The sequence below is a fragment of the Elephantulus edwardii genome, unplaced genomic scaffold (genome assembly GCF_000299155.1).
Source record: "Elephantulus edwardii isolate Elephantulus edwardi_28Jun2011 unplaced genomic scaffold, EleEdw1.0 scaffold00069, whole genome shotgun sequence".
NCBI classification, from domain to species: domain Eukaryota; kingdom Metazoa; phylum Chordata; class Mammalia; order Macroscelidea; family Macroscelididae; genus Elephantulus; species Elephantulus edwardii.
The window spans coordinates 11991287-12007411 of NW_006399819.1; the positions used below are offsets into that span (position 1 = coordinate 11991287).

Genomic DNA, 16125 nt, shown 5'->3' on the forward strand with positions numbered 1-16125 from the left:
GATTGCAAAGACCATAGCCTGTGTCAGACACACCTTAGTCTCCAGAGTGACACCATTGCTCTTCAGTACCTTGGAGAGGTCCCTAACAGCAGACTTTCCCATCGCAATACGTTTTTTGATTTCCTGGCTACTGGAGCCAAGAGTGTTGACCGTGAAGAGAGCATAAGGTCACTGAAAACAAAGAGGAGAAAGAAAAAACAAACTGGATGTCAGAAGATACCTTGAAAATTGCTCTGGAGCATCAACCAGCCGAAATAAAGGAAAGATTTGCTGAAATAGCTGAACAGATTTTGAAGGACAGCTCGAGAAGACAAAGCAAACCACTATAATGGAATGTGTAGAGACATAGAATTGGAGAATAAAAAGGGAAGAACTAACTCAGCATTTCTCAAGGTGAAGGAACTGAAAAATAAATTCAATTCTTGAGTTGCACTACTTTGGGATGTTGTTAGGTACTGTCAAGTCAAGTATCACTCAGAACAACCCTATGAACAGTAGACCTGAGTCCTACCTATTCTGTGCCATCCTCATCATTTCTGGCATACCAGAGTCCAAGCAAATCACCATGTCAATCTTTCCTTGGAGGTGTCTTCTTCTTCAGGACCCTCCATCTTTCCAAAGGGACAAGCATGATGTCCCTTTCCAAAGAATAGCCTCGTCTAGCCATATGTCCAAAGTATGAAAGACAAATCTTCACCATCTTTGCTTCCATGGAGCACTCTGGCTGCACTTTGTCCAAGACATATCTGTTCTTTTGTCAGTTCATGGAATATTCAGTATTCTTCTCTAGTACTCCAACTCAAGGGCATACGTTATTCTATTGTCATCCTTTTTCATTGTTTAGCTTTCTGATGAGTAAAAAGTGATTGAGAAAACCATGTGTTGAATCAGACGCACCTTAGTTTTCAAATTGACATCTGCTCTTCAGCATTTTGAGAGGTCCCTGACAACAGACTTGCCCAAAGTAATATATCTTCTGATTTCCTGACTACTGGTACCAAAAGCATTTATTATTGATGCAAGTAAGGTAAAATCATTGATTGCTTCAATCCTTTCTCCCTCCACCATGATGTTGATTCATGGTCCTGTTGTAAGGACCTTTGTTTTCTTGATGTTGAGATGTAATCTATGCCAAAGATTGTAATCCTTGTTCTTCCAAAGCAAGCATTTCAATCCTCCTCACTTTCAGCAAGCAAAGTTGTATGTTGTGCTATGGGGAAGAATCTTTAATGACCCAGGATACATCAAAAGAAGACAGAGGTAATATGGTGCCTAAAAGAATTGACTGACACTGACATATTTCAGGAAGTACCATATTATCAAGAGCCAATGGTAATGAAGAAAGAAATTCAAGCTTAATTTAAGGTATTGACAAAAAAATAAGGCCCCAGGAATCAATGGATTACCAATTGAAATGTTTCAAATGACAGATACAACCCTGGATGTACTCACAAGCCTGTGCAAGGAAATTTGGAGGACAGCTGCCTGGCCAGCTGACTGGAAGAGACCCATGTTTGTTCTCATTCCCAAGAATAGTGTTCCAACAGAATGTGCAAATTATTGAATAGTATAATTAATATCATGTGCACACAAAATACTACTGAGGATCATTCAGAAATGGCTAGAATAGTACATTGACTGAGAGAGAAACTCCAGGAGTTCAAGCAGGATTTAGAAGAGGCCATTCACCGGACTTACCATTGCTTATATCAGATGAATCCTGGCTGAAAGCAAAGAATACCAGAAGAATGTGTTTTATTTACTATGTAAAGGCATTTCACTGAGTGGATCATAACAAATTATGACTAACGTTGAGAAAAATGGGAATCCCAGAATGCTTAATTCTGTTCATGTGAAATCTATACAAGAGGCTGTTGTATGAACAGAACAAGGGACGACTGCATGGTTTTAAATTAGGAAAGGTGTGTGTCAGAATTTTATCTTTCTCCCTATTTATTTAATCTGTATGCTGAGCATATTATTCAAGAAGCTGGAATCTATGAAGAGGACTGTGGCATCAGGATTGGAGACTCATCAGTAACCTTCGTTATATGGATGACATAGTTGCTCTTGTTGAAAATGAAGAGGACTTGAAACACCTGCTGCAGAAGGTTAAACACTTCAGTCTTTGATATGGACTACCTCTTAACATCAAGAAAACAAAAATCTTTGCCACTGGACCAATCGGCAACAACATGATGTACAGAGAAAGGATTGAGACTGTCAACAACTTCATGTTACTTGGATCTATAATCAGTACAGTTGGTACCATCAGTTGGGAAATCAAGAAATGTTTTGCACTGGGAAAGTTTGTAGTCAGGGACCTCTCCAAATTATTAAGGAGCAAAATGTCAGTTTAAGGACAATGGTGCATGCACTTGATCGAGGCCATGATCTTTCAATCACTTGCTATGCATCTGAGAGCCAGGTGGTGAATAAGGATGACAGAAGACTGCTGTTGGAGGAGAGTGCTAAAGTTCCCATGGACTGTCAAATGAACATACAGATATGTCTTGGAGAAGGTACAGCTAGAGTGCTCTTTGGAGGCAAAGATAATGACTCTTCATCTCACATATTTTGGACATGTTGCTCAGAGAGGTTTATCATGCCTGGGAAAGTGGGGGAACTGCATAAAAGAGGAAGACCCTCAAGTTGGGTTGACATGATGACTGTGGCAGTGGGCTTGAGTGTGTCACAGATTGTGAGGATGGCACAATATAGGAGAGTGTTCAGATTCGTTGTTCATAGTGTTGCTGTGAGTTGTACTCAACTGAAAGCCACCTAACAACAATAACATCCATAAGCATAGTTTATTTTGTTTTTATTTATGCTGATCTCACTTGTTTTCTTGCAGTTGTTGTTTTGAGCCATTGAATTGCCTGTGACTCATAGTGACTTTGTACAGCATCTCTGAAGACTGCCCTGTCTTGACCCCATCTCACTGACTGACACACCTACCCCCATTACCCCAGTTACTATATCAATCCATTTAATCTGGGCTCTTCCTCTTCTGTACTGTCCCTCCACCCTTCCAAGCCTGATGTCCTTTAAAGAGTGGTCCCTCCTGGCCATGTGCCAAAAGTACATGAGAAATACCTTTACAATCCTAATCTTGTATGAAAGTGCTAACTAGTTTTCTTTCCACCTATTTATAGCACATTTGTTTTATGCCTTTAAAAACAGTACCTACATTGTAATGATACACTTCCTACTTGCACACGTCTTCTATGTACTCCCCTTTCTTTAGTGGTATTGTGCCATTCAGTATCTTATTGCTATTTCCCTTCCCTTTATCTATCTTAAATAATTACCTGTTACCTAGTAACAGATTTTCTTTCCTTTCTCCTTCCATCTCTAGAATTCTCTCTTTAAAGAATGCTTCTTTTTATGTGTATACCTTTCTTCACTTTTTATATAATAATAAAATCTTACAATATTTGTCTTATTGTGACTTGCAGCAATATTTTGTATTTTTCATTACATAAGTCATTTATGTCCCTTATGTGATTTATTCACAAGGATTCTATCTTTATGAGAGCCTTGTTAAATGGTATAGTTTCCCCCATTTCTTTCAGAGTTTTCTCTGTTAGAGTAGAAGAATCCAGCTGATTTTTATATGTTGATCTTGTGTCCTGCCACTTTGCTGAAATCAGTTGCCGTATGGCTCTCAGATAGGGTGGAGGGATGGCGCAGGAGGGGAAGACCCTCTATGAGATGGATTGATTCAGTGACTGGGGTACTCGGCATGGGTGTGTCAGAGGCAATGAGATTGGCACAGGATAGAGCAGGGTTTAGGGCTGTTGTGCATAGGGTCGCTATGAGTCACAAACGACTCGATGGCACATAACAACAACAACAACAACAACATAATTATGCTATCTGTGAATAAAGGATTTACTTCTTCCCACCAGAAATGGCCTTTATTCCCTTTTTGTCAAGAAGGCTAATTTTTGAAGTGTGGAGTTAGATTTTCCAGTTCTCCTAGAATGTTTGGTACTTCTTTAGGAATTAGGGAATTTTTTTGTTCTTGGTGGTGTAAAACTTGGTTTCTATTTCCTGTTCAATTCAACAGGTTCTTTATACTGCTTTTTCTTATATGAATATAAAACTCTTTTGTGTATTTTGTGTTCTGTATATCTCACAATTAAAATTAAGATTCAATTTAAATAGAAAGAAATACTGTGTAAGTCAAAGTACCAATTGTCTATTCTGAGATTATGAACCTTTTAATTATAAATAATTTTAATATTTTAGAAATACAAATATTACAAAATTATGGACATTGAAAATAACTCAATTGGTAAATACTGCTTCAATAAATTCCCCTAAATGTGGTTGTTTTTTTTTCAGCTGAATGATCTGTAATATTAATTACTAAGAAATGACTTCTGTAGATACTAGTATTATGCACAATTCTTTAATTTTTAGGTGTTTCTGATTTTGAATAATGGTATACTTTTTTTAGGCCTTCTACTTAAATAATCTGTGTGTCCATGATTTATCTTGATTCATAAGAATAACATATTTGTTTTCATACTTTAGGTGTGCACATCCAGATTCTGGTTTAATTATCGACATGTTGCAAATACACTTTCTGTTTACAGAAGTGTCAAGAGGCTAGGTATTCCTGACAGGTAAGAAATCTTAATTAAACCAACTTTTGAAACTCTCAAGAAAAATGATGTTGACATGATTGCCAATATGTTCGTATTTTGTGTTATTTTTGGAAAAAAAGATACCTGATTTTAAGTTTTTCTGTTGCTTTAGTAAATTTTACCACCATGCATAAAGTAGATGTTGTTTAAGGCCATAATAACAAATAATATAAAGGATGACCATCCAACATAACACAGAAAGATTTTGTTTGACTCTTAGCCACCTTGCCTGCTCCTGCACCATCCTCACTATCTCTGCTATCTTTAAACCTGTGGTTGCAGCCACTGTATGAATCCCTCTTTCATATGTGTAAAAGATGGTTAAAAATGTCATGACTTGAGGCAGTTAGGCCTTAGTATTTAAAGTGATAGCCTTCTTCCTTAGTACTTTAAAGAAGTTCTTGACAGCAGATTTGCTCTTTGTAGAGTGCCATTTGATTTCTTGACTGCGATTTCCATGAATGTTGATTGTGGATCCAAGTAAAAGTCAATTTGTGACAATTTTATTGTTTTCTCTGTTTACCATGATAGTGATTATTAGTGCTATTGTAAGGATTTTTGTTATTTTGAAGTGTAATTCATAGTGAAGAATATAGTCTTCAGTAAGTACTTCAGGTCTTCATTTTCCTCAAGCAAGATCGTATCATTCACGTCTTGCAGATTGCTGATGAATTTACCTTCACTCCTGATGCCCCATTATTCTTCATATAGTCCATTTTCTTGAATTTCTTCCTAAGTATACAGATTAAATAGGTACAGTAAAAGAATATAATTCTGACTCACATCTTTCCTGATTTTAAATAATGCAGTATCTCCATGTTCTGTTTAAAAGACTGCTTTCTGACCTGTGTGCAAGTTCTGAATGAACACAATTAAGTGTTCTCCATAATTTATTGTCCACATAACAAATTTTTTTTTGTAAATACAAGTAAACATTTTCCTGGTATTGTCTACTTCCAGCCAAGATCCACCTAACATCAGCAATGATATTTTTTTGTTCAATGGCTCCTTTTAAATTCTTAAATTCTTTTAAACTTTAAAGTTTGAATATCTATTGATATACTGCTGTAGCTATTTTAAAATTATGTTCAGCATGGTTTTTCTTGTGTGTGATACTAATAGTATTGTTTGATGATTTCTACATTCTACTAGATCTGTTTTTTGAGAAAGGCAATAAGGATCTCTTGCAGTTGATTTTTTTTTAATTTTTTTATTTATTTTTGACTAGTTTATTTTCTTGCAGTTTCTTGACTAGGAAACCATCTTCCAAATTTCTTGGTATAGATTACTATGTCAAAGGTTCCCTCCAATTGTAGAAATACTTCAACTGGTTTTCCATTAATTCCATCCAATGCTGTTTTTCACCAGTACCTTCAGTGCAGCTTGGACTTCTGCCTTTGATACCACTGGTTTTTCTTCTTTTTCCTTTGTATTGTGTTTAGACTGAAATTTTGTCTAGCAATTGATTTTGCTTTCAATCATTCATACAGATTTTGGTTTCTAATTAATGGCACTATTTACAGTTGCCCATTTGTAACAATACTCTACTCTCTATTATGTAATTCTTGTTTCCATTCAGTCTTATTTCTATTGTTTTCTGCCACCTGAGCTCTTATTTCCCTTTTGATCTTACGTGTTTAACTCTCCTAACAAGTGAATTCTCCTTGCTGATTTTGTGGAAGTAACCTCAGAAGCATGTCCATTGTTTGGCTGATAGTTGAGGTAGTATTATTGGTTCTTGATTATATAGCACCTCTTTAAATAGTTGAATGTTGACCCTTTTTTTTTTTTTGCAGTGACTGTACCATCTGTCTTCTTTTGATGCTTTTCACTGTTAGACATTCACTAATATACTGTAGAATACTTCATTCTTGAACTTAAGGTTGGATTTTGTTCTTCAGGTCTTTAATCTTGAGGAATGCCAAGTGTGTTCTACAGTTTTGGTTTCCTAACTCCATATTTACACATTTTCTTGATAATATTTTACTTGTCTGGAGCTGTCCTTTGAAATCTTCTTTTCAGCTTTCCTACTTTATAATTTTTACTTTTGCTTTAACTTCTCTGCATTCTAGCACAGACTTTTTTTCCTAGCATCCATTTTGTTCTTTTTGTGCCATCCTGTATTTTAAATAACTTCTTTTGTTTTCTTCATGTATAATATCCTTGATGTCATTCTGCACTTCTTCTGGTCTTTAGTGTTCAATGTATCAAATCTGTTCTTGAGATAGCTTCTAAATTCAGGTGAGGAATATATAAGATTCTATTTTGGCTTCCATTGACTTGTTTTAATTTTCTTTACCTTCAGCTTGAACTTGCCTGTGAGCAATTCATAACCTGTTACAGTCAGCCTCTTGCTTTGTTCTCACTGATGACACTAAGAATCTCCACCACCTCTTTCCACAGTTATAGTTGATGTGATTATTTGTTTCTTTCTGGGAAAGTCTGTGTTTAGGAAACTATACACATAAACTTGGAACCAACACAACAAAGTCTGTGTTTAGGAAACTATACACATAAACTTGGAACCAACACATAGCTGACCCGGCAGCAGGTTTTCCGGAGGCAGTCAGTTGTTTGGGTAGAGATTGATTGCCTGTCTTTCTCCTGTAGAGCTGCTGGTGGATTGTAACTGCCAGAGAGGCTCAGTATTTAGTATTAGCAACACAACTTCCCATAGACTATGCCACCAGAACTCTCTTTTGTGTATATGATTGCCAGTTTTGTTGAGAAAGATACTTGCAATGAAAAAGTCCTTGGTTGTACAAAATTCTATCTACTGACCTCTAACTTCATTTCTCTCACCAAGTCCATATTTTCTGTCTGCTTAACGTTCTTATTTGTTTCCAACTTTTGCCTTCCCATCAGCAGTTGTTAAAATGCATATTGATTTGCTATTTCGTGAATTTTAGGCTGTAGAAGTTGGTAGAAATCATCAGTTTCCTTATCTTTGCCATTATTGATTGTTTCCTATTTTTGAATAATGGTTATATTAACAGGTGTATCTTCCTTATATACATTATCTGATCACTGATAGTGTTGTACTACAGGATGTTTTTGGGGATTTTTTTTATAATTTTGGGTAAACTAGATTTTTTTTTTAGATTTTATTTTAATAAATTTTAATGAACATTTACAGAGAGATTTTGGATTTCTATTCATTCATTGTTGCATTTTTCTCCCTGACCACCCCATCCTCCAAGTTCGCTCTTCTCTTTGAAAAGTAAAAGAAAAATTCCTTCATTGGTATACAACCCTCACTCCCCCACCACTCAGTACACTCCACTATGCAACCTTCATTCTGGACTCTTGTCATAACCATAATACCCAGTCATATATCGCTTTTAAATTGTTCTCTCCCTCATCTGTTTCCTTGCAGTATACATAATTTATCCAATTTTTCTCAGTCTCACCCCAACCCTGATATCAGTCTTGTTCTACAACAGTGGCACTATGCAATATTTGTCCTTTTGTGACTGAGATATTTCACTCAGCATAATGTCCTCCAGAGTCACCCATTTTGAATAATAATGCATTAGTTCCTTGTTTTTCAATGCAGCGTAGTATTCCATTCTGTGAATATACCACAGATTCTCTCTCCATTCGTTTGTTGATGGGCGCTAAGGTTGTTTCCAACTCCTTGCTATTGTGAACAAAGCTACAATAAACATGGGTGTGCATATATCTGCCTGGGTGGCAGTATGGTTTCTTTAGGGTATATTCCCAGTAGAGAAATTCCTGGGTCAACTGGTATTTCTATTTGCAACTTTGTGAAAAAGTACCATACAACCTTCCATAGTGGTTGCACCATTTTAAACTCCCGCCATCAGTGAAGGGTTCCAGGTTTTCTGCAACCTCACCAGCATTTTTTGTTTGCTGCTCTGTTAAATTTTGATAACGTTACTGGGGTGATAAGATATCTTATAGTTGTTTTGATTTGCATCTCTCTAAGAGCTAGGGATTTTGAACATTTCTTCATCTATTTGTTGGCCATCTGAATGTCTGCTTTGGTGAAATGTCTGTTCATATCCTGTGCCTATTTTTCAATTGGGTTTATTTACATTTATAAAATACTTAAGTATTTTATAAGTTCTAGATATAAGTCTCTTATCTGACATGTCATTACCAAATATTTTTTCCCAATCTGTGGCTTTCATTTTTACTCTGTTGGAGAAGTTTTGAGATGTGCATAGGGATTTGATTCTTAGAAAGTCCCATTCATCTATTTTATCCTCTCTTGGTTGTAGATTTTTCAGGATGCTTGGACGACTGTTTATATTGTGGATTAGGACTTTTAGAGTTCTTCCAAGCTTTTCTTTAATGAAATGTATAGTCCTTGGTTTTAGTCATAGGTCCATGATCCATTTTGAGTTGGCTTTTTGTGTATGGAGTGAGGTGTAGATCTTGCTTGAGTTTTCTACAGGTAGTTTTTTCAATTTTTCCAGTACCGTTTGTTAAAAAGGTTGTCGTTTCCCCACTTAACAGATTTCATCTCTTTGTCAAAAATCAATTGCCCATAAATAGATGGGCTGATTTCCGGGTTCTCAATTCTATTCCATTGATCTATGTGTCTGTCATTATACCAGTACATTACTGTCTTGACCACCACTTCAGTGTAGTAGGATTTGAAATCAGGAGTGAGATGCCTCCTACCTTATTTCCCTTTTTTAAGGAATGCTTTACTTATTCGAAGCCTCTTTCCATTTCAAATGAAATTGGAAATTGCCTTTTCCATCTTGTTGAAGAATGGAATTAGTATTTGTATTGGGATTGCAGTTAATGTGTAAAGTACCTTTGGTAGTATTGTCATTTTCACAATATTGAGTCTTCCTATCCATGAGCAAGAGATATTCTTCCACTTCTCCAGGTCTCTGTTTGTTTCTTGCATTAATGTTTTTTAATTTTCTTTGAATAGATCCTTTGTGCTTTTGGTTAGATTTACTCCCAGTTAGTTTATCTTGTGATTAGCAATTGTGAAGGGTATTGTTTTTCTAAGCTCCAGTTCTGTTTTCTCTTTGTCACTGTAGAGAAATCCAATTGATTTTTGTATGTTAATGTTGTATTCTGCCACTTTGCTGAATTGGTCAACTATGTCCAGTGGTTTCCTTGCTGAGTCCTTAGGATTTTCTAAATATACTATCATATCATCTGCGTACAGAGATAATTTTACCTCCTTTTTGCAGTTTGGATACCTTTTATTTCCTTGTCTTATTGCTATCACTAAACCTTCCAATATAATACTGAATAGGAGAGGTGATAGTGGGCATCTTTGCCTAGTTCCTGTTCTCAAAGTGAATGCCTTTAATCTCTCTCGCCATTGAGAACAATGTTGGCTCTTGCATTTATATACTTTTTACTATATGGAAGAAATTCTCCTCTAATCCTATTTTGTTGAGTGTTTTAATCAGGAAAGGGTGCTGAAATTTTCAAAGGCTTTTTCTGCATCAGTTGATAGGATCATGTGGTTCTTGTTCTTTGCTTTGTTAGTGTGATGAATTACATTGACTGTTTTTCTAATGTTGAACCATTCATTCTTGCATACCTGTTATGAATCCCACTTGGTCATGATGTACTATTTTTTTTTAATGTATTGTTGGAGTCTATGGGCCAGGATTTTATTCAGGATTTTTACATCTATGTTCATAAGAGATATTGGCTTATAGTTTTCTATTTTGGTGGTGTCTTTACCTGGCCTTGATATTAAAGATATGTTTGTTGATAGAAGGAGTCTGGGAGAATCCCATCTTTTTCTATTTCCTGAAATAGTTTATGTAGAATTGGTGACAGTTCTCCTCTGACTGTGTGATAAAATTTAGTTATAAAACCATCCTGCCCAGGGCTTTTTTTGGTTGAAAGTTGTTTTATTACTTTTTCAATTTCTTCTTTTGTAATGGGTCTGTTCAGATGTCCAATTTCAATTTTTCTCAGTTTAGGTAGGTTGTGCATATCTAAGTATTTGTCCATTTCCTCTAGGTTTTTGTATTTGTTTGAGTATAGTTTTTCATAATATTCCAACGTTAGCCTTTTATATTTCAGTTGGTTTTGTTATGATGTTGCCTGTTTCATCTCTTACTTGGATTATTTGTGTCTTTCCCTTCTTTTATTTTGTTAGTTTTGTTAGTGGTTTGTCAATTTCATTGACCTTTTCAAAGAACCAACTCCTACTTTTGTTCTTGCTTTTGTTTTTTTTGTTTCTATCTCATTTATTTCTGCTCTAATTTTTATAATTTCAGTTTCTTTAGAGGGTGTTGGGTTTTCTTGCTGTTCTTTTTTCAATTTGTTGGAGGTTTTTGCTTAGGGAGTCAATGGTCATTTTTCCCTGCCTTTTGATGTGTTTGTGTATTGCTATAAATTGACCTCTGATTACGGCTTTTGCTGTTTCCCAGAGGTTTTGGTAAATGGTGTTTTCATTGTCATTTGTTTCAAGAAACTTTTTAATTTCATTTTTTATCTCTTCTAATATGTAGTCATGTTCAAGGAAGTTGCTGTTCAGCATCCAAATGCATGTTTTTTTCCTCCTTTATCCTCTTGTTATTAATTTCTACTTTTGTGGCATTGTGGTCTAAGAAGATACTTTGTATAATTTCTATGTTTTTGAATTTGTTGATGCTTGCCTTGTGTCCTAGAATGTACTCTATTCAGGAGAATGTTCCATGAACATTGGAAAAGATGCTATACTGTGCTTTTTTTGGGTGCATTAGCCTATAAATATCTATGAGACTGAGTTGATTAATTACGTGGTTTAATTCTTGAGTGTCTTTGTTGAGATTCTTTCTGGTAGTTCTATCTTTTCTTGAGAGTGGTGTTTTGAAGTCTCCAAGTACTATAGTAGTATTGTTTATTTTCTTAATGTTTGTTTTATATATTTCACAAGTCTTTCATTTGGTTCATAGATATTCAATACTGATATGTCCTCTTGTTCTATTGACCCTTTGAGCATTATGTAGTGACCTTCTTTGTCGTTTGTGATGGTTTTTGTAATGAAATTTATTTTATCAGATATTAGTATTGCTACTCCTGCTTTTTATTTTTTTGTTTGCCATTTGCTTGGTATATTTTTTTCCCACCTTTTAATTTTTAGTCTTTATGTTTTTTTTTCAGATGTGTCTCTTGTACACGACATATTGATGGATTTTGTGTTTGTTTTTTGCTTTTTTTTTATACAATCTGCTACTCTTTTTCTCTTCAGTAGTGCATTTAAACCATTCACAATCAGTGTGATTATTGAGAGGTAAGGTTTTATTGCTATAATTTTGTTCAATTCTTTTTGGTGTTGTTGCTAGTTACTTTCGTCTATCCTGTTTTCTGTGGCATCTCTGCATGAAGGATGTCTCTCAGTGTTTCCTGTAAGGCTGGTCTTGTTTTTACAAACTCCCCTAGGTTCTGTATTTCTGGGAATATCTTGATCTTTCCTTTGTATTTGATGGACAATTTTGCTGGGTACAGTATTCTTGGTTGACAGTTGTGTTCTTTGAGTGTTTGATATATGCCATTGCAATGTTTTCTTGCTCACATGGTTTTGGCTGAGAAATCGTTACTTAGTATTTTCTCTTCTCCCTTATAGGTTACTCTTTGTTTTTCACTCCTTTAAAAATTCTCTCTTTATCTTTGGTTCTGGCAAATTTGACAATGATATTCCTTGGTGTTTTTGTTTTAGGGTCTATTATATATTGTGTTCTCTCACTTTCTTTAATATATGTTCTCTGATTCTTCATTATGCCTGGAAAATTTTCCTCTACTAATTCTTCTACAACTTTTTCGGTGCCTTTACTTGCTTTTCCTGTTCTGGGTTCCAGTGATGCAAATGTTATTTCTTTTGATGATATCCCACATTATTCTTAGGTTTTCTTCTGTTTCCTTCTTTTTTGACTCTGCTTTTTGCTCAATCAGATCTGTGGTGACAGTTGTATCTTCTGTTCCACTGATTCTGTGTTCCATCTCTTCAACTCTGTATATGTGTCCCTCCATCATGTTGATAGCGTCAGAAACCTTAAACCTCATATTTTGGATCATGGTTTCTTGTTTTTCCAGTGCCTCTAATGCCTCGTTTGCTTTATCTGCATTGCTTTGGATTGTTTTTTTTTAAGCTCCTTCTGACTTTTGCTTGCAATGTCCTGTAATTCATTTAGTTTGTTTTTCATCCATTGAAAGTATTCAAACGTTTTTCTTTTAAATTCTGTGTCAGAAAGTTCCAGACTTTCTGGCTTCAGGAAATCCATTGCTGCTGTGTAATTTTTTTGGGGTGATATCTTGCTTTGGGCTTGCGTGGCGAGTGAGTTACCCTGCTTCTTTTGGGACATTCATGTGGTAGAGTTTTTCATGTCTGAGGTGGTAGCTGGTTTTTGATTTGACATCACTGCTCCAGGAGAAGGTTGGGCAGGAACATGAGCAGATGCATGTAGGGTGCGTGCACACTCAGATGCTCATGTGATTGGGGAGGGGAGAAGCACACAGTGATACAAGCAGGGAGGGGTATGAGGGAACCTGAATAATGAAGGTGGAAGCCTCTTGTTTCCTTCTGGAAATAGCTTCTCACTTCTGTGGAGATACCCAGGATCTCCCTGTTGTTTGATGTGGGGGACCCACGTGGTCAGGCTAGACAGCAGTTTGTTCCCCAAAGTAACTTAATCCTCAGTGGTACACAAGTTTTTCAGGGGAGGTAGATGAATCCTATAGATTTGGTATATATTTTTGTCTTCCTGCCCAAGAGCCCAAAATTTAAAGATGGCATTGACCATCAGACTGCTAGGAATTGTACTTTTCGTACCTGCATGGTATAGGTAGAAAGGTAGAATGGACTGGGGCACATGTTGGAAGAACCCTGATCCTGCCCTCCTCTGTCCTTGTAGGCCTCCCACTGAGAATTTTTTTGTTATGTGTCTGCAACTCATAGTGACCTTATGTACAACAGCTCTGAAGCCTACCCTGTCCTGAGCAAGTCTCTGACTCTGACACACCTACACCCATTGCTCTAGTTATTGTATCAGTCCATCTAATCTGGGGTCTTCCTCTCCTTCACTGTCCCTCCATCCTTCTGAACATGATGTCCTTCTACAAGGATCGGTCTCTCCTGGCCACATGCCCAATGAATGTGAGAGAGTGTAAAAATCCTTGTCTCCAAGGACACCCTCTCCAAGATAGACCTATTTGTTTTCCTCACTGTCTATGGTATGTTCAAGAGTCTTCTCCAGCACCACAACTCTTAAGACATCAATTCTTCTTCTGTCTTCCTTAGTCTTTGTCCAGATCTCTGATAGCAAGTAATTGCAGAGACAATTGCCTGAATCAGGTGCACCTTAGTTTGTAAACTACTATCATTGATTCTCAGTACTCTGGAAAGGTCCCTAAGGGCAGATTTTCCCAATGTAATTTGTCTTTAGATTTCCTGACTGCAGGTTTTAAGAGTATTGATTGTGGAGCTGAGCAAGTTGTAGCTGTTAACCACCTCAAATATTTTCTGTATCCATCATGGTTCAGATGCTGCCCTGGATGTGCTCACCAAGTTGTGCCAAGAAATCTGGAGAACAACCACTTGGCCAACTGACTGAAAGAGATCTGTATTTGTTCCTATCCCAAAGAAAGGTGACCCAACAGAATGTGGAAACTACAGAACAATTTCACTGATTTCACATGCAAGCAAGATTTTACTGAAAATTATCCAAAAACGACTAGAACAGCACATCAACAGAGAACTACCAGAAGGCCAAGCTGGGTTTAGAAGGGGTTGTGGTACTAGGGATATTGTAGCTGATGTTAGATGGATCTTAGCTGAAAGCAGGGAATACCAGAGAAATGTCTATCTGTGTTTCATTGACTATGCAGAGGCATTTGACTGCGTGGATCATAACAAACTGTGGCTGACTCTGAGAAGAATGGGAATCCCAGAACACTTGATCGTTCTAATGCGAAACTTATACTTGGACCAGGAGGCAGTCGTCAGAACAGAGCAAGGGAACACTACATGGTTCAAAATTGGGAAGGGCATATGCCAGGGATGCATCCTATCTCCATACCTTTTCAACCTGTATGCAGAACAGATTATCCGGGAGGCTGGGCTCTATGAGGAGAAATGTGGGGTCAAGATTGGTGGACGATTTATCAACAATCTGCGTTATGCAGATGACCCAACCCTGGTTGCTGAAACTGAGGAGGACCTGAAGGACCTGAAGCACCTGCTGCAGAGGGTCAAGGACTGCAGCCTCCATTATGGATTGAGGCTCAATGTCAAGAAGACAAAGATTCTCACCACTGGACCAATTGGCAGCATCAGGATGGATGATGAAGAGACTGAGAATGTACACAGCTTTAGCTTGCTTGGCTCCACAGTCAACAGTCTTGGCACCAGCAGCTAGGAAATTAAAAGGCGCATTGCCATGGGAAAGTCTGCTGTTAGGGACCACTCCAAAGTGCTGAAGAGCAGTGGTGTCTCTCTGGAGACTAAGGTGCGTCTGATACAGGCCATGATCTTCGCAATCACTTGTTATGCATCAGAGAGTTGGACAATGACCAAGGAGGATAGAAGGAGAATTGATGCCTTTGAGCAGTGGTGCTGGAGAAGAGTATTGAGAATACCATGGACTGCTAGGAAAACAAACAGATTCATCCTGGAAAGGGTTAAACCGGGTGGCTCCTTGGAGGCAAGGATTCTGAGGCTCCGTCTAACATATTTTGGACATTTTGTGAGGAGAGACTGGTCCTTGGAGGACATCATACTTGGGAGGGTGGAGGGACAGCGCAGGAGGGGAAGGCCCTCTATGAGGTGGATTGATTCAGTGACTGGGATAATCGGGATGGGAGTGTCAGAGACAGTGCGATTGGCACAGGACAGAGTGGAGTTTAGGGCTATTGGACATAGGCTCACTATGAGTCGCAAGCGACTCGACGACACATAACAACAAACAACAACATCCATCATGGTGCTGCCAATGGGGCCAGTGGTGAAAATCTTTGTCTTCTTGATATTGAGCTTCAGTATTCAAATATTCAATATTTCAAATTGAAAATTTCTCTTTGAAGAGCATGCAATGTCATTCCTTTTTAGCTTTTCTTTTCCAGCATAGAAGACCACATGGTTGTCTGTTTTATAATGGCCAGTACTAGTCCATTTCAGTTCACTAATGCCTACGAGTATATGTTTTTGTACATTCCTTTTCTTTTGGTGAGCTCCAGTGGCCTAATGGTAAGAAACTGTACTTCAATCTCGAAGGCACAATTCTAGTCTTTCAGATGTTCTGCGAAAGATGGATAGGCAATCTCTTCCAGTGTGATATACTGCTTCTGAAAGCCTGCTGGAGGATGGGCGTTGGGTCATTTCTGACTTGACAGCAAACAACAATGCTTAGGATTGATTATCTCTCTTTACATATTCCTGTTCACTTTTGACAATTTGCAAATTCCCTAGATTCATATCTTGTACATTCCATGTTTCAATTATTAATGGATATATGCAGCTGTGTTTCTTTATGTTACAACA

At 37.2% G+C, this 16125-nt stretch overlaps 1 protein-coding gene across 1 annotated transcript in view; it reads left to right on the forward strand.

Moving 5' to 3' along the window:
* The window catches only part of PIGK (phosphatidylinositol glycan anchor biosynthesis, class K), a 225442-nt gene that overhangs the window by 37021 nt on the left and 172296 nt on the right, over positions 1–16125 (forward strand). The window contains exon 2 of the mRNA XM_006888612.1: positions 4543–4634. Within this exon, the coding sequence (XP_006888674.1) occupies positions 4543–4634 (92 nt within the window). The remainder of the gene's footprint in view (positions 1–4542; positions 4635–16125) is intronic.